Source organism: Tachysurus vachellii, chromosome 1 (assembly GCF_030014155.1).
Source record: "Tachysurus vachellii isolate PV-2020 chromosome 1, HZAU_Pvac_v1, whole genome shotgun sequence".
NCBI classification, from domain to species: domain Eukaryota; kingdom Metazoa; phylum Chordata; class Actinopteri; order Siluriformes; family Bagridae; genus Tachysurus; species Tachysurus vachellii.
Window position 1 is genome coordinate 36,895,081 of NC_083460.1, and position 19,926 is coordinate 36,915,006.

Genomic DNA, 19,926 nt, shown 5'->3' on the forward strand with positions numbered 1-19,926 from the left:
TAAAGAAAGACCACTTTTCCATCAAATACTGATATTTACACAGCTGTACTGTTTGCTTTAACGAATAGCCGTTCAATCAACGAGAGACTTTGTATTCATGTATCTAATTAATTTAAAGGAGATTAAAATTATATAAAAAATTCTGTAAAATGTGGGATTTTATCCTCTATATAGCTTAAACACCTTTTAGTATTTATATGCTCAATTGAAAAGTCAATAATACCTTCTGGGTAAAGACAACAGGACAAAAAAAAAGGCCACTTAAGGCCCTACCTGACAGGTGTGCATGCTGTCTAGCCCCAGGCCTGTGTGTGAGTGTGTGAGTTTTGGATGAGTCAGAATGTGAGGGCAGTCTCATCTACTTCTTCGTTAAGGCCATACCAACAGTCATGTGACCCACGAACAAATAAACAGCATCTGGGAGATCTGCAGTTCCAGCCCACCACCCCAGCATGCCTGCACTGTAATCTCTCCCAGATGAAGCCATGGCCCTCACCACTTTCAATAATTCACACACTGTGTACACATAACATGACAATAAGGCCCATTCATGCAGACGCCCCATTCCTAGATCAAAGCTCACAATCGGCCAGCTGTAAGCATGCTTACTGCTGAATAATTCATTCTTTTCACCGGCTTGGAGGGGGAAAAAAAGCCACCGTGCTCAGCGGGACCAGGGCAGGGTGCTTTCTCTCCTATGTTTGCAGTGCAAAACAACTCTGGCACAAAGAAAAATGCACAAAAAAGCGGCAGGCCAAATTCAAGGCCTCCAAATCCCCGGCCACACAAGCTACCCCCCATTAAGATGAGAAGGAGTAATTCTGTATGCCTTATAAGCTAATCAGCACTAGTGTGTTTTTTTTTCCTTTTTTAAAGAAGAGATTGGAGCCATTACACATGGCCCAAGTTGCCCCGACCCCATGGAGATTTCTTAATAAAAGTATTAAAAGAAGGCTTTCGATGAACCCGGCATGTTCAGCATTAATCTTTTAACTGTACCCTCTAAAAATAATGACTGCTAAACTCACTCTTGTCTAAAGGAAAGTTTGAGGAATTTATTTTTTTAGGAAACAAGACAAAAAATAAACAAGCTTTCAAACTAATAATCGACAAAAAGGCAACCGAGGCTGTCTGTGCCTGACAATTTAAATTGAGATTTTTTGCCTTTTAATCCTGTTCAAATTCTGGTTGACATCCTGACATTAGTCCCTATTGCTTCCACTTGTATTTTTAAAGGCTTAGTGCTTTTTTGTAATTATATGCTTCTCAGGCACTTTGCAGGGGAAAAAAAGACTTGTTGGTGTGTTTAATTTTGTAAGGTACCTATTAAGCATTAGCCTTGTTAATAAGACAGATTTAGCAGCCAGCTAGTTGTATCACTATACAGCACTACATAGTAGAAGGGCCAGTGTTTAAAAATGGACAAAACCAACTCCTATTAGGATCCATCAGGTTTGGAATTGGTTTAGGACGTCCACCATAAAAGGAGATTCTGTCACTTAAAACAGCAGGGAAAGGATTAGGTATTTATGAGGTTCCCCCAAAGATTAGAGTCCTAGCTTTTGGAAGAGAGTGAAAGTGTTTTCTCCAGCCTCTTCAGGAAGGGAAAAAAGTTGTTGGATCTGAATAAGTCACGGAGCTCCGGAGACATATCAATAGTCCTCAAACGGTAGTGGCCCACAATGGAGCCTTGAGTCACCCCCACCTTCTAGATTGGCCTCCAGCAGCTGACTTCTCATTCTATTAGAAATACAGCTCTACCCCCTCTCCGAGGCTGCTGGACTGCCTCCCTTTACCTACTCCCTGCTGAGGGGCTTTCAGGACACCCTCCACACTGTAGAGCCTCCCTCGGCCTTTACCCTTCATATGCAGAGAAAGAAAACCTCAAAGCTTTCTGTGCTTGCACTGGCGGTGGTTTAAAATGCAGTCGCCAGGCAGGCACAGGCTCTTTCTCGAAACGAGGCGGAGCACTGATTATCTGAAGCTGAGATATGGAAGTCAGCTGAGTTTGGGGTGGGGGGATGGGGATAGGGGTAGCTAACTGCTTTTATTGAAAAGTTCCCCCTCTTTTGCTTTAACATGCCCTGCCTCCCTGCTTGCCTCTGTCCAGGCCCTCCCTCAATCAGTAGGGTTTACACAGCTGCTCGGTCTGCACAGCTACCCTTGACTACCCCATTGCAGCTCTTCTAACCTCCACCCCCTGCTGCTTGCAGTGGAGGCCAGCATGATTTACAACATATTCACTTTCCACTGGCACTTTCTGACCATGTCTCATCACACTCCTTTCATTTAGGGGAAGATTTTAACTCTGGTCTGCTTTTAATTCACTCCTCAGTGAATTATTTCCTTTGGTTTTTTTTTATTGCTTCTTTCTCAGGGTTGCCCAAACAGTCCAACTGGCACAGCATGAGCAGATTTTGAATTGAATTTTAATGCATACATTTGTAATCTTAATTAATGTGTCTAGACTCGCCCACTATTTGAGGTCTGCTCCAACAGCCCAAGTTTTAAACTGAAGTGCCACTAAATGAGCAAGTCATTACTGTTAAAAAAAAAAAAAAAAAAAAAAAAAGAGAGAGAGAGAAAATGTGTCATATTATGTACTTCATAATCACCATCACGTCAGATAAAGTACTGCTGTTCAAGCACCAGATCAGGGTTTTGGGAAAGAATTGGTGGTCAAGAAGATCTAAAGACTTGTCCCCTGGATTAAGCAACACGTGGCATACCCCTCCTTTTTCTTCCCAGGTCTCAGCCAGTCTTCTCCACCACTGCCAAAACTAATATCCGTCTTCTACTTAAAGAGGATGAAGGAAACCTGCCATTGATTCTGAACCCAGGGAAAGGGGGGCAAATACGGCCCCATCTTACTCCCTGTCGTCACAACAAAGCAGAGATGATTTAATCAGAGAAAGGCTTCAGTGATAAACAGCATCCTCATTTACTTGCCACATATTCAGCCATTTCTGTTGCATTATTTGATTGCTAACACCACTGCTCTGCAACCTAATTTTGCAAAGGACTTATTTCCTGTAGCACTACTTTGGTTTAACAGGCAAGACCATGCTCACATCTGGTCTAGCGATGATGTCAGTGCATGCTGGATTGCACTAGCACAGGGAGGCTCAGCCAGCAGCACTTATGCATGTGGCTTTTTTCCTTGCACAGCACTCTAGAACACAAGAGGTAGTTTTTCAAAGCGTGCAGAGCTCTGGTTGATCTCAGTCCAACATCCAAATCTGTCATTAATTCTCAATAGGTTGTAACTTGGTAAGTGTTACTTATAACAGAGGAACCACAATCACAATTTTGCCTGTGCTTAACCTTAATTAGCCCCCATGAAAACTCAACAGGCCCACTGGATATAAACTAAGTCCAATTATCTGGGACAATGATGTAGACCTTGGGCAGTTTTTTTTTTTTTTTTTTTTTTTTTTTGCAAAAGAGCAAAAGCCTTTAGCTGGATGCCTCACTTATAAGTGTGAATTAATGGAAAAACAGTTGTCTGTGTTGCACTTAGCAGTTTGTAAAATAGGACATTACACTAATTGTCAGCATGCACATGTACATTTAATCCAGACACGTTAGTGCAGGAACACTGAGTCGGTTATGTTTGTTCAAAATGAAAGAAGTGGAGGCGACTGTCCTGTTCCAGTGTGGGGTATCAAGCGCAGACAATACCCCTGCTTTCCTGTCATGCGTGATAGATGACTCAAGGGTCTTGGGCTTACATTAGCATTAAAATAGACTAACAATATGGAGGCATTCAGGCAAGCTCTAGACTCTGATGGTCACTGGCAGAGTTAGGAAGCCTGAGTGTGTTGGTGTGTGTTTGAAGGTGGATAGGAAGCCTTTTACTCCTGTGAACAACAGAAATCTAGGAAACAGCACTAGTAAGAATGGGAGGCCATATAGAAAGAAAGTACTTGTGCCTTGAAAGCTGAACAGGATAAAGAGCTGACATTGAATTGATGGTTGCCTTCATGTTTTCAAATGAAACATCATATTAAAGATCAAAAATGGGATCTCGGAATTTCTTCAACAAAACCTCTTGGCAACATGCTGCAGTTGTTGTCTCGTTCAATTCTTTTACGTCTAAAGCCTGTGCACTTTAAACAAGTCCCTCATTTATGAAGAATATTAGAATAAAAAAGGGCTAAACCAATCAGCACATCATTTAATCAAATTCAGAGCAAGTAGAAAAGCCAAACCAGAGGCAAGAGCTCCTGCTCTGAGTTGTATGGTAAATTTGACCTCTTGAATAAGTACAGCTTAAGAGCTTTTGTAGGTTAGCGTGTCCTGCTCTCAGTCATAATTAGGGGAAGGGGAACAAGGACTCAGTGCACCCAACCAATGAAATCCATTTAGAAACTACACTGGATAACAGCTGCTGAGTACAACATCTGACTCCTGCCAACCAGCTGCCGATTATGGCTAACTTAAGTCTCAAATGATGGGGCCCCAAGCTTTAGAGATGACCAAGTCTGAGAATGGCTTCAAGGCCAAAGTCACCACGCCCAGTGCTTTGGCAGTCACACCCACACCAGCCTTACTTTTTGGGCCACAATGCTGCTCTCCCAGTCACCCTTGCCTTTACAAGCTCAAGGTTCAAGCCTATATGTTTTGCAAAGTGACCCAGTGAACTGTGAACCTGTTGGGAGTTCTCTGTCTACTCAGGCTGTGGTCCATATGCCATCTGCTGCTCGCTGTGTGGAACAATGTCTTGCAATGTCTCAATGTCTCTCATACACTAAAGACCTCATTGATCTTCTCTTTTAACTGCAATTAATGCATATCCGTTGTCGTATTTTCCCGAATGGAGTAAAATCCTACATTTCTTTATCACGTTACATTTAATATACAAACATACATTTAACTGTATGTTAAAACTGAAAAACCTATACGTCCATATTTTGTTGCGTTTTGTCTCAATTTTGTCTCAAAAGGAGTCCAGGGAAAAAATTAGTAATTTTAGATTAAAAGAAATGGAACAAAATCTACTTCTTGAATCTTGAATCTCATAAAACTAGACTACATTGGCACAGCTCATCTTTAATCCTGTGCCTTCCAATAGCTCACAAAGCATTAATTCATGGATGATCTTCAACCAGGCAATAAGTTAGATGAAAAACATATCAAAGCAAAACAAAAAAAAAGGAGAAAAAAAAAGAAAAGGAACAAAACCACTTCAATTCCGTACAACCACAAATCAACCAAAAGGTGAAGGCTGGTGAGAAAATACGACACAAGCTTCCTCTACTTCTCAGTAGAGAGTGTTTATAGGAAGCAAATTTGAAAAGCTCGTAGCTGTGGTCTAGAGCTAACAGAGATCAGAATGTATTACATGGCTGAAAGAAAACACTAATGTTTCACATTCCACCATCACACCTACTGACTATATACACCACTCAATCACTGTCACCCTAAAATGCTGCTGTTGTGCAGCAAATAATGGTGAGGTATGCAAGTCTGATCTGCGAGTATTCACGGTTAACAGAGCGGTGAGGCAGCAAGCTGTGAGCTTTCTCTCAGTTGCAGGCCTTCCTGATAAAGGTCAAAGAGCAGTTACTTATGAGATAACATACTATAAAATAAAGTCTAGAATCAGTGTAAGATTTAAGACTTAATAATAGATCATACGTCTTATGAGTCACGTTTGACTCCAGATCATTTCAATTCCCTATTAAAAGACACTTAAGTGTAATGAATACCCTTTAAAAAAATCAATACAAAGTTTCCAAACACAGAAATGGAATCGATAGTTAACTCCCGGTGACCCGGGTTAGCGCTAAAAGCCTGAATTATGGACGTTCAGAGGACGAAGAGTTTCGGTAGTCTGGGGATTAATGACGAGCATCCATTGTGCAAACAGACAAGCCAACGGCAGAAATCTGCAGGTGCTCACCCCAAGCCTTCTCAAGACAGAGAGGATTACATTAGATGACCTCTCGTAAATCCCCAGAGTGCAGCCGCAGGTGGGAGGGGATTGGACTCGGCCATGTTTGTCCTTTCTCTCTCCACACTTCAATGTTTGTCAGCAGAGCAGAAGCCACTCCAACCTTGCTGAATCTGCACAAGCTCCCAGAAGGCCAATTAATGCAGCCAGTCCTCCACGGCCTTGCTCTATCAATTAGGAGGCGCAAGTGCATCATCATCATCACATACATTACTGTTGAGGCAGGTCTGGTCAGGGGGGTGAGAAGAGGCTCTTTCAGAAAAAAACAGAGAGAGAGAGAGAGACAGAGAGAGTGATAGAGAAAGAGAAAGGGGAAATGCAAGGCAGTAATGAGGAGTCCCAAGAGGAACCAGAGAAACGGAGGAACTCAAGTCCTGCTGATGTGTGAACACGCCACCGACTAGCACCTCCTGGCACACACACAGTCAGACGCAGGGTTAAATCAATATTTTCAATCTCTCAGGATCAATCCTGCATCTGAACATGAAGAGAAACCTGTTAGCAGTCACCAATATGTGTAAATGAAAAGCCAAACTTCATGACCCTGATGCATCACACACACAGACACAAACACCCATGTTGCACACCCTTCAATTCCCGCTCTAGTCCCTCATGCTCCAAGGCTCAATCAATGTCAAACTCCCTCAGCGAGCTTTATAGCTGCAAATTGCATGGGAATTTCTCTCTTTTTTCTCCACTCTGGCTTTAGCATTCCAAATTCAATCCTCCAAAAAGTGCATTTAGTGGTTTAATGTTCAGAGATCAAGAGGCTAAAACTAACACACAGGCAAAATGATCCAGAATCCCTTCATTTCAATCAGAGCAAATCATTTATTTAAGTAGACTATGTCTTTAAATTGTACAAAGTTTCCTTTTAGAACTCAGTTACTGAACAGGTTGCCTGGTCTTCTGGATTCACTCCTCAGCCTCTCCAATGCTAGGCAACGTTCCTTCAGATCTGGTTTCTGCTGTCCTGCAAACATATTACACCCAAATCCCAGCACATCAAGCACAAAAAATGTGGTGAATATCCATGGTCTTTGGGTTTGAGTGAATAAACAGAATGATTAAATAGATATTTCTCTATTAGACTAGGGGGAAAGCATAGAAAAAATAAAGCAATGCCAGTGTGGGTGAACAGGAAACTCCACTCTGAAACGCAATAATATGTTTATATTGAAGTAGTTTGTGATGTGCTCAGCAATCATGCCGCTTATTTTTTTTACTTGGTTATGTATTTTAATTTAAACGGTAGTCTGTCATGCTGAAGTCACAGAGGGACAATTCTAGCAGAGTTAAAATAGCATTTAATAGGAGTCAACGACCTCAAACATAAGGGATGACACTCAGATTTTGCAAGCACTTCTTTTCCACTCAGCAGCTTTCAGTGATGTCATCTTTCAATGTCCTATTAATGAGAAATCCACTTTATTGTAAACATGGAGATGTTGGAGAAAATGTTGGACTCAAAGTTGCAGTGCAGCTACACAACACAGCTGCACAATGTCACAGCAAAGACTCCTCTTGGCCGGTTTTCTATGACCTAGCTATGAGATAGATATTGTGAGTGCTACAATGTTTGTTAGCATAAAAGCTGTGCAAGCTAATCTGTATGAACATTGTGTACAGATGGGGAGGAGAGAGAACTGGACAGATTAAAGAAGTAAAATGCTGCTGCATGGGGGCACAGTGGCTTAGTGGTTAGCACGTTCGCCTCACACCTCCAGGGTTGGGGGTTCGATTCCCGCCTCCGCCTTGTGTGTGTGGAGTTTGCATGTTCTCCCCGTGCCTCAGGGGTTTCCTCCGGGTGCTCGGGTTTCCTCCCCCGTTCCAAAGACATGCATAGTAGGTTGATTGGCATCTCTGGAAAATTGTCCGTAGTGTGTGATTGCGTGAGTGAATGGGAGTGTGTGTGTGCCCTGCGATGGGTTGGCACTTCGTCCAGGGTGTATCCTGCCTTGATGCCCAATGACGCCTGAGATAGGCACAGGCTCCCCGTGACCCGAGGTAGTTCGGATAAGTGGTAGAAAATGAATGAATGAATGAATGAATGCTGCTGCATCTCTCTCTTAGTAAAAAAGATGAAGGACTAAATAATACTGGTGCCACTACCAAAGTGAGCATTCTGATTACTGTAGGAAAGGTGAAACTAAACCAACATGATGACAAAACGCTTTAAGTAAAAAAGTGACTCTTTCATTATTAAATCATTCTTGGATACTTTTGGCCAAGCGTGTCATTCCAAGCGTGTCATTCATTTTCCTTTATGTTTCACAGGTATGTCTGTGTGTTTCTTGTACTATGTCCATTTACTTGATGAAGAGAAAAGACTAAAGTGCAAAGTTTTACACTCTAAGATAAGTTGAAAAGATCACTTTATCTTCTGTAGCTTTAGTTGTGTTTACGTGATAAGTGCAGACGGTTTTGCTAATAAAGCAATACGCGATTCCCCAGCACATTCCATTCTGATGAGGAACCCGTGTGAAGTTTGAAGCCGCATGTTGCTTGCAAAGCAAAAAGCCAGACAACAGTCTTCTGGGAGTGAAAATCAAGCAAACCTTATTCTTTTTTATGCTCTGGAATTCATTAGGGAACTAAATCTCAGACGGGGTTGGGTTTTTTAAAACCCATGTCAAAGGCTAAAACTGACTGAGGATTGAAGAAACGAAGTCTTTCAGTCCTGGTGCTTACAAACATCTTTAAAAAAAAAAAGCGCTTGTCAATAAGATTACATCTCACAGTGTAACCAAACAGCAGATACAAATGCCTGGGGCTTTTGGTTTAAGGTGGGCAGTCAAGCATGGGATGGGTTGGCTAACCTGAAGCAGATGTGCTTTCATCGGTTCAGGTTAAAGACACCATTTTTTGTTTGTTTTAAAAGAACATAAGAGCATAAGAAAAGTTCACAACATCATAGCTAAAATTGTATTTCAATCACAATCGGTTGGGGTTGATTATTTGGTTGATTAATCCTGTCATTTCATGTATATAATTTAACAAAAATTGCCCAGAATATTGCCCAATTATTACCCCAGAAATCATAACTAACCAGAATATCAGCAGTCAAAACAAACCAAGATTTTAATAGTTTTCAAATATGTGGAACCTTCAAGGCTTTGGAGCAATAAATTACACAGAAAAGACCCGATCACTGTAATCAGCAAAAACCAAGAAAAATAAAACAATTCTGTTAAAAAAAGGCAATTTATCATTAGGTATACCAGTTAAACCCATAAGAAATAAGAGAATGAAAGTGTGACCAGCACCTGGGGTACAGTTTTCAGATGAAGGATTTTTACTACTGTCTTCACCTGCCTCAAACATTTAATATACAAAACATTGGCAAAAGAAAGCTCCTGGTGCTGATAAACCCTAACACCTCAATACAATCAATAAAAAAATCTATAAGGAAATGTGATGACCTACTAAAGCTATGTTAAGACACAGAGCAATACAAGATAAATAAAAAGGTTCCTACAAACACTACACTATAATGTAGACACTGTGAAAGAACTGCCACTGGATGCAGACGCAAATTCCCTTTGCTTTCTAGAACTAATAGGAATATGTACCGTGATATCCACCGTGTCTACAAGTATATTACCCCAACCTGTTGCCTCAGTAACTGGTATTCACACGATGAAAAGTAATCACAGTGTAATTGAAAACGTGTCTTTTGCAGGTGTAAAAACTACAGAGCTGCTACCGTGCCACAATGGCGTGCCGATGAAACCGAGGGATTGTATAGGAGGTGTGTGTGTGTGCGTGTGTATATGTGAGTGTGTATGAAGCTGAAGTTCTCTAGACTCCATTCGCGGAGTGAATGCAGGTAGCAGAGAGAGCCTGAGCGGATCCCAGAATTCCTCATTATCCTCGCAGCGGGTGGCCGGGTTTGCGGCAGCGGTCCACGGGGGTGGCCGGGCTCGCTTATTACGCTTAACTGAACCACAGCAGCTCTGCAAACCAAGTGCCACTTAGTGCCCGTCTGAGACGGCCGCTTGGCCCTGATGAGATGACTGAGTGTGCGGCGTGTCAGTAGCAGGGCAAAAACAAATGCCTCATCAAAGCAGTATGGCAAACAGGTCCGATCTGCACTTGGCTATTATGCACGGACCTCGGTCCTGATGCATAATGTCTTATGGCTTTGGGTCGCCAACGAAAAATTGCACTATATGATTAACACTCGCCACCTCCTAAGCAAACAGATGCACTGTAAAAGACTGCTCGGGTGGCCAGGGCCTGATAGCAGCCGCTAAAAGCACCCAGTTCCTGAAACAGATGGTCCTTTCACACATAATAATCATAACAGCCTGCATGTGCTTCTGAGCATCTTCCAAAACATACTGTGATATTTAGACTGCTTCGAGGAAGTAGACTCGGTAAAGCCGCTTGTAGACCAGATGATCTTTAAAGATTCTAATCTAACAGCTTGGCTGAATTTTATAACAAAATGTATGACAACATTTCTTCATGTCAGATTAAAAGAATGAATGAAGATCCTGTAATTTATGATTAAAGAAAAATCACTACAAATCACTGCTTACATTATGAATCAGCACAAAGTCAGGCTCAGAAATAAATAGAAACATTTTTTCAAAAAAAGTCTGAGGTAATAACCATGACCATTATCATGTTTTGTTTACATTTTGCCATGACCATGAATGTGTCCAAGCTTCTCTTACACAAATGCCATCCTCTTATTGGTAGGTTATCGTAGCATCAGTTGAATTCCGATTTGGTTTTTAAAGCCTGACAATACCCAGACATTCCGATCTAAACTTAACCAAAAAATCCTTTGTGTATGTTTTGTACAGGACAAAAACATCGGTAGAAGTCGGTCAGTGTAAACCTGGCTTAAGAATCAAAATGCAAGAAGTTTTTGTAGAATTCACAAAATTGACAGATACTTGATAACAACTTCAAGCCACATTAGAGAGAGCAGCTTAAAGGGGTGCATTATTCAAAGCAATCTGACACAAGGCGCTCACGCACCTACAATAACCCCCATTAAATACATTTTCTCTGATCTCAATGTCCCATTTTGCTTTTCTTGTCATGTTTCACATCTGGCCATGTGTGCAGTGATGTACTCCAGAGGGTATGTAATTGCCTGCGGCCAGGCTGAATGGAGGCTCGCAAAGCAGGTGAATTATGTAAGTGCTAGGTCTTCGGCTCTCGATGCTGAGGTTTTCGTCTCTTTCTTCCTCCCCCCGTGCTTCTCTCTCCACAAAGCAGCGGTTGTGATGTTTTTTCGCTGCTGTCACAATTAACCTCAGAGGCTGGGCAGAGAGCCAGCGGCAAGCCCTTCAGGTAAACAGTACGATAAGCTTAGCTGCAAAAAAATTAGACATTGTTTTGAAGCGAGAGGCAGTTGCTATAGTAACTGTTGCTAATTAACTGCATTCAGCCAGGGGAACAAAGGGCTTAAAGGCACTCAGGACAGCAGAGTGCACATGTGCAATCCCTCTCTTTCTGTTGCTCGAATACCTGCGTCTCTCCCTTATTTTGTCCCCGCCCTTTAACGCATGCCGAGAGAAGTGCAGCAGCCGGCCTATCAAAGGCGGACATCGATTGTGGACTGGTGTCCGTAAACTAGACTCCTTTATTTAAAAAAGAAGAAGAAGAAGAAGAAGAAGAAGAAGAAGATGATCACAGTGTCCTGGGGCCAATCAACATGCTTCATCAGCATTAAGGAGCATTTGAAGTGGATCTCATCAGCTCCGGTGGTATTCTGAAGAAATGGCCCACCAGAACAATAAAGCAATGACAAGAAAGAAGATCACTTAAAACGATAATACAGAAGACCGGCAATCCAATTCTCTACATTAATGTGTATGTGTATATGTATATGTAGGAGACAATAATGATGAACAGTTCCTAAAGGGGATGTAACTGAATATAAACACGTTTTCTAAACAGATACAAACACAGAAAGGAATAGGAGGCACACTATTTGGTTTTGTCAGAAAGGTATCTGGTTGTGGCTGGAGCTCTGGGACTGGGATCCCTTGGGTTTTTAACAAGTAAAAAAAGGCAAAAACAAAAAAGCTTTTACTTCCATGCACATGTAAACAAGTGGTCAGAGATGAAGCGCACGACAAAGAAAGACAATGTTTTATTTGTTCATCTTTATGTGCAGGGTAACAGTGGTTTCAATCAGGCTGCTAGTTTGTTTATATTTTGGGGAACGTCTCTAGTTGAGAGATACAAATATTTGGAGCCCTAAACAGATAGTTAGTAGCATTGCTTTACACCTCTAATGTGTAGCACATACTATTACTCTGATAATTCCAGTAAATAAAATGAATAGATTCCTGATTATCGGTCTGACTGCAAAGGCAGAGCAGCAGTGAAAATAATGATTGAGAAGAAATGTGGAGGAATGAAGTGTGTCATCTTTGACTAATTGTGGCTAAAAATCACACACTGAATGTCACAAGATGAATGCAGTCAGACGTTACAACACATAATAAAACTCAGGCTTGGTCTTTTTTTTTATATCTAATTGAGTAACTTTTACTTGCTGAAAAACAAACAGTCATTAGAAAAGTACTTAGACCAACATAACAGAAAAGAGAATAATCTAGAACAGGCAAATGCCAACAATATTACATTGTTTAAAATGTTTTCTTAACACATTCAATCTTATTTAATCAGCCAGTGTGCAAAAATATCTATTTTGGAAAGCCTCATATTCTGCTGCTATTCTGTATGATACTCTACAATAACTGACATTGACTAGCTTAGGCTAACCTAGCTTGTCTCTGTCACAGTACACCACATTATTTCTCAATTTATCCTAATTATCTCCTGTTATTTATTTAATAACATCCAATTCTACCAAAATGTGCACACAGACTAATACAGTTAGCTCATCACTCATCACTACTGTCAGCTAGCTTAGCTTAATTAGCTTAGCGGTTATCTTAGCACAGAGATGCTGCAGCTAAAGGTTTCTGAATATCAACATCCTCTAGTCTCAGCTGTGGAATGTACACAGTGACTAAGTTCGAATGTCACACACAACAAATACAATAATAATACAAGGTGTTACAGATAAAGTTTGCTATGTTTAGAAGCATTAAACATCCAAGAAGAGCTAGCCAACTATTATAGTAATTAGCATAACTAGCATAGTTTTATTGCAGGAGATATCCTCAATAGTATCAGAAGTAACCTGTTGACTGGGAGCAATTGGATTTTGTTTTATTTAAATGGAAGAAATAAAAGGGAACGTTGGTCCGATCTGCTCATGGTTAAACGTTAGTATTATGCACAAAATGAATTTTAGCATACTTGTTGCTCTTTATACGAAACTGAAGACAGATCTATGATTTTTATTTTATTTATTTTTACATTTTTAATTGGGGTTTGAAGATTCCCAGGTTTCTTTGAAGACAATCCAGCGGATCCCTTGTTCATATTTTGTTATAATAATATCCTAAATTTAATACTGTAATCTAAATGTTTCAACATTCAAGCTCTAAAATATAATGCAACAGTTTTGTAGCATCTTTGATTTGTAGGAATGACACAGACATGCACGATGCAGGTGTCGACTCGTTCTGTGATCTGCACACGCAAAATACATTAACAAATTTGGGATTTTTAATTTGCTCGGCCTCCCTGCTGACAGACGGCCCTGCTTGTTTTGACAGTTGTAACGGCCCTTGTTAATGCTTGAGCGAGTGCATGGGTCACAGTTCACGGTGCGATGGTTTTGGCACTAGGAGTCCAGCGACAGCTGCATGGCTGAAAGACGAGCCCGGCCCCTACAAAGAGCGCCGAGCCGCAATCTGCCACCTTCAGCTCTCCGCCGTTCCCGCCAAACTAGTTCCGGCAGTGAAAGAATGGCATGGTGCCGGAACAAAACAACGCCCATACTCTGCCTTTCAGACCTGCCCTCTTTGGTCCTATATCTAGCTCAACCTCATTGCTCAAAAAAAAAAAAAAACACCTCTGCTTACCGGTTGTTCTTCCTCCCTGAACAGATGATTGCTTTACTCTCTATTCACACCAATATGAAGGTTTTCAGGTCATTTTGAATGTCTATCACTAGGAAGACAGTAATATGAGGGGAAAAAAAAGGGCCACTGAGTGCACATGCAACCAGACACTCTGAACATCTGGCACAGCTGACCTCTGCTCAATGCTCGCACAGTCTAATGGGTCACAGTGGAAGGAGACCAACGTGGAAACTTCACAAAACAAGCACACTTAAAACAGCACTAGGACTTAATATAACAATAAGAACTAATTATTTTTTTAATTTAATACTCCTTGAAAAAAGAATGCCATAAAATATTTCCAATTAATACTAAAATTGAACTGAAAATGTTTTTTATTTATTTTTTGTGTTTTTTATAATGTATTTTACTTATTTATTATAGAACTGGTATTTCTTTAATTGATTATTCTTTAAGTGTTTATGTAGTGGCATAGTATCCTCTCATTTTATTTTTATCTATTTCATGTTATGTTTGTATATATATTTAGTTTTATAACTAAGTAATTTATATTACATTTTTTCTTTTAGAATTTGTACTTTGTGTGTCTATTTGTGTGTGGCATAAAAGCCTCGTCTTTTTATTTATTTATTAACCTTAAAAATATATTGCTATCTCTAAATCAGTGAGCACTGGCGGCTCTTGTACTTGCCGTTAATCATTTAAAACTCGCCAGGCCAAGCCATTTGTCATGCTTTAATCCGAGGCAGAGGGAGAGAGAGTGAGTGAGTTTCTCTGGCACTCCTGGTGTACAAGAAGAAGGAGGAGGGGCTACTGTGTGTGTGTGTGTGTGTGTGTGTGTGTGTGCGTGCGTGCATGCTGAAAACCTCTTTGTAGCGGCAGCTGAGAGCCATTGCTGCGACTCCTAAACATTACATTTCATTTGGCCGGAGAGGTCACATGACAGCTGCAAAGGACGCCCCCCAAGGGCCTTCAGCTTTCACTTGACACTGACAGGCAGCGAGAGACTACGCAAGAAAATATGCCCTCTTTCCATGACATCACCCAGCCAGGGTTTTTTTTTTTTTGGAAAGCGGGAATGGAGGGTAGGTGGATGAGTTTTGGGGAGCGGTTGGGGGGGGCACAGCTGGTGGCAGCCGTGGTGCCATCTGCTCACGACTAATAGTTCATGCTGCTTTACTTATAGACTCTGAGCTCTCCACACCGGCCAGCAAATAAATACTGCTGCTGAGGTCCGCGGAGGCCAGACAGGCTAACACATTAATTTACTGACTGACTATTAGTCTCATTATTACTTCCATAGCTGTAGACATTATCGCTTTAAAAATCAGTTCTGATCTCTATTTAAACCAAATTAGCGTTTATGATCATTATTTATTTATTTGTTTATTCGTTTGTTTGTTTGGTTCGGAGCCTCCATCACTAGTGAATCTAAGTCAGTTCTGTAACCGTTCCGCAGCTTGTCATGAGACTCATCTGTTCTGAGATGCTGTCTTCAGGGGCTAGTCCGGCTTGCAGTATTTCATCGACTGAATTATTCTCATATTCATCATCCACTCATTGTTCCCTCTGTCTAATTCCTCGCAGCCCAGCATCCCCTCCTGGATTAATTGTGGTGCCCAGCATGGTGGAGGTCACCTGGTGGGTCCATGTCACATGAACTCCATTGGACTAATTTGATTTGGAAAATTTGAAAAGAGCTGTCCAATGGGCTGTGCTGTCTCTAGTACGAGATCATTCATGAGCTATTGGCTGAAACGTCTTGGATTATTAATCTGTTCACTACTGTAATATGGCTGTACAGATCGTTTTAAACTACACGATGCATTGTAATGTCATCTTAATTATCCTAGGGTGGACAAATCAAATGTATTAATAAGCACATTGGGCAAGTGGAAACTCCAAGGTGTTGCCCATTCTCTTGTGCTCTCAGTGACTATGCTAGACAATATGTATTAAAACATGGAAAGCTAGTTAGCTAGTTAAATAAAGACACAAATACATAAAGGAATACAAATTCCAGCAAAAGTAATGCCTCAATATGAGTCATAATGCCATTATCCTTTTTGAAGAATGTCTGAGGTAAGCATGTGGTGTTTACACGCTCGCCAAAAAGCCTGCAACTCATCAATCAGAGTTTAGCCATGAGCAGTCATCATGTGCTAGTTAGAGAGATATATGACCTTTGTTCTTTTCAACCCAGTGTCTACACCTTGATCAATGTGCATCGGTTCACACCAAACACCCACTTTGTTTTGACTTTGTACTTAAGTTACTCTTTTAGACATGTTTTGTGTTGACGACAATAAAAACTGGAATCGGATGTCTTACCATACATCTTGCCTTCATCAGAAAGGATGATCTTGCGACGACCACAGGGTGGGTAGATAGCGAGCGCCTCCTGGAAGCTCTGCTCGATGTCAGGGCTCCACACACCCTCAGCGTCATTGTCCATGGGCTTCTCGGCAGAGTCGCTCATCCTCTCCATGTCCTCGGCAGGACTTTCGCTGCCGCTCCAGCTGCTGGGATCAATTTTGGCGGTTGGGACCTCCAAGCCGAAGCCTGGAGCACACTAGGGCGAGACCTGACGAAAAGGGAAAAACAAAAACGGTGGTCATTCGCCAATAACAACAGGTCCTAAAGTGTTTTATTCCTCTTACACTAGGGCAATTTTTTACCTGTTTCATCTGTTCATAGTTACAATCAATCAAAGCTTCTCTCAGTTTAAGTTACTTCCAACAGTTTTGTCATCACCCATAACTCTTTTCTCTCTCTTAAAGGAAAAAACCTTCACAGCAAGTCATGTTACAGAGAAACCTCAAATCACTAATCAATCATCCTGTTGTGGTATACACAGGATTATTCGACGTTCATGATATTCAAGTAATTTTAGAAATAGCAAAATAATACCTCACTTGAGTTGAGCCAGGTGTCTGAGTAGGAAAAAACACCTGGCCCTCCAGGACAAGAAACTATTGAACTGCAACCCTTGAAAATACCACCATTACCCCCGCTGTCTTATTTGTGAAGAGTCGTCTATGTAGGCAGCATTTTTAAGCAGCTCTCACACCCTTCAGTCAAACAATGTCCCATTTAAAAGGGAACTAAAGGACAGCAATTTTTAAGGGAAGCATATGTGAGTAAATAGCACTAGAATGCTAAAAGCGATCATCATGTAATGACTCAAAAGCAATTTTATTACTTATTATATATAGAAAGCATGGAATCATGGTATAATACATTTTATTTAAGGCACTGGCTAATCCCTACCTACTCAAACGGGTCAGGAATCCTGGTCATGCTTAGGGACTTTAAGCTATTTTGCTAATAATGGATCCTTTACAGCAACAACCAAAAACCAACATACATATACACAATCAAGTCTTGATTATAAAAAAAATTCAATAGTTCAGCAAAACAGCAATTTTGTTAAGACCAAGAATGCAAATGTTTTATTTTATTGCCCCCTTATAGCAAAATCAGCTAAAACAGCTTCCGAAGTTCCCCAGATATTAATATCATGTTTCTATTTTCCTCAGATGTACTTTCAGTGGACTTCTAGAAGGATCCAATTGCCTTGAGAAATGAGCTGGGTCGAACGAGGAGGCAGCAGACATATAACCTTAAAACTCTCAGCCAAAACCACCTGGCATCTCCTGTAAAGCAGCAGACTTTCTTCTCTAAAAGGCCTTTACAGGCGAGCCAATTTCAGCCCAGCTATCCGTCCCCTCAAACCTCCCCTTAAATCTGGACAGAAATCATGTCAGCCGCTTGCGTAAAGAACAACACGACTGCTTGCAAAACATCCAGAGCAATATATGAATGGAAAACAAAAAACCCTCATAACCTAGCAAAATAGAACTTTTTTTTGTTCTGATTTGGTTGAAAACAAGGTCTTTATCGTTCTGATTACTGAAGCACACAAAAGTCTAAGAATAGTCACTTAAGTCACTTGCCAAAGTGAGTTCATCTGCATGCTGAAGATTTTATACTTTATTACAAGTGCACAAACCACTCAGAAGCCAAATGTGTCAAAAATGTGAGGACTCTTGGACGGTGTCACGGTCCCGTCCGGCCCCCACCCCATCCCATCCCTTCCTCCAGACGAGCCTTTCCTCCCTCGGCTTGCTCCCGTTCAGGCGACACAAGCTGTTGTGGGACTAGCAGCATATGTTTCTTCTAGAATGTCAGTTCATGAGGGGGGAAGGGAGCAAGCTGTTGAGGGAGGGGAAAAAGTGAGGGGGAGGATGGGCAACTCGGAGGGAGCGGAGCAAGCTTTTCCTGAATTCCGTTTTTGTGTGCTGAATGCTGACGCTGCAGAACTGACTCGCAGACTAATGGGGGGTGGAGGGGTGGCTTATCCCGTTCTGACCACTAAATGGTTCAGGCCTTTTCTTTTTGGCCCTGCTCCTCACTCCCCCACCCTGCCTGCATAATGAACTACCCTGCTAATCACTTCCAGTGCTGCGACATGCATGTTGTGGTGGTTCAGCATGGCCAAAAGTCATTTTTCTTGTTTTTTTACTCATCAGCAAAGCAAACCGTGTACCGATACCGACAAGAGTCCAGCCTGGAGACTTGAATTCCATATAAAAAAATAAATATTTTTCCACTTTGGAAAAGAAACAACAAAAGTCAACAAAAGAGACTTGGTGAATCTTTCTCGAGAGGCCTACTTTCACCAACGCACTGTCTGGGCATGTTTGTATCGTCTGTTAGGCCTTTCCCAGTAGGACAACTGTGACATTTCAGGGTTTTTTTAGCGTATTATAGATTCGGGAGGGGAAATGAAGGAAACCAGAGTTCCCACTTCTACAGGTGGCTGCCCCTAACATCACACAAGGAAACAAATACCACCCTGCCTCAGCGGGCCATAAATTATTAAACCTCAGCTCCCTGTTTAACAACTTCACATGGTTGAGGTAAAGGAGAGGAAGACTACCTATCTGAAGGTTCACACTATAAATCATACAAACACGTTATTAGCATATTAGACCATGGCGCTGCAGATTTTTTGAATCTGATTGGTCAGAAAATAATATATTATTATTGACAAAACAGACAAAATTCAAATATAAAAAAAATGATAAATAAATAGTAGAAATAAATATATTTACTTATATATTCAAACAAATCTTTTTTTAATCACACCACATTAAAATATTATATTACACTAAATGTGTACACTAAATATTCAAATATTTAAAATGTACTTTGAATAAGAACTTTTTTTGCCTTTTAAGTCACAGATTATTATTCAGTTATTCAACTTAAAGCTTAATAGTGAGTAACGTTTATGAATTATTGAGTAGCTACAGTGAAATTAATGAGGAAAAAAATGGAATGCAGTTCAGAGGAGGAGGAATGCAAGCCTGGACAAGCCAACAGGTCATGGGAGTTTAAGGGGTTATTGTGTGTTCTAATCTCCCACCACACACACACACACACACAATCACACACACAATCGCACACACCAAGTAAACATCTACATAAAAAACAAAACAAGACTGAAATCAGCAGATTTTTTTTTCATTTGTATGTGACATGAAGAGCTTTTACATTCACACACCTCTTGACTTTGTCCCACAAGCCGAAAGCCTTTACGACGATAAGAAAAGTCTAGAGTTATTTTGGTCTCGTGAAAAATGCTGCTTCTTTATGCTATTGATTTCCTGCATGTCTAACATTGTATTCATAAGTCAGCAGTATTCAACTAACCATATTATTACATTAGACAAGCTACATACACAGTAAAAACTCTTATTTTTACAAGGCACCAGCAAGTGATTTTGATATACGGGTCCAACATCGACTCCGGGCTTTTCACAGCACTCTTACAGATGGTTAAGTCCACATCCATCAACAGGAACAAGCGTTAAAGAACATTCCGGGCAGAAATCAATAGTCTAAAAACAGCCTAATTATGGGACATGGCTTTAGTCCCTCTGTGGTCATTTACGCTTCGATAAATCAACTTAACTGATTTACCTCTGCCACAATCTC

General features: G+C 41.0%; 1 protein-coding gene across 9 annotated transcripts in view; it reads right to left on the reverse strand.

Annotated features, from left to right (window-relative positions):
- The window catches only part of tead1b (TEA domain family member 1b), a 59,881-nt gene that overhangs the window by 18,217 nt on the left and 21,738 nt on the right, over positions 1-19,926 (reverse strand). For all 9 annotated transcript variants that reach the window (XM_060885895.1, XM_060885919.1, XM_060885904.1 and 6 more), the window contains one exon: positions 16,255-16,507. In XM_060885895.1, the coding sequence (XP_060741878.1) occupies positions 16,255-16,411 (157 nt within the window). In that variant the 5' untranslated portion in view covers positions 16,412-16,507. The remainder of the gene's footprint in view (positions 1-16,254; positions 16,508-19,926) is intronic.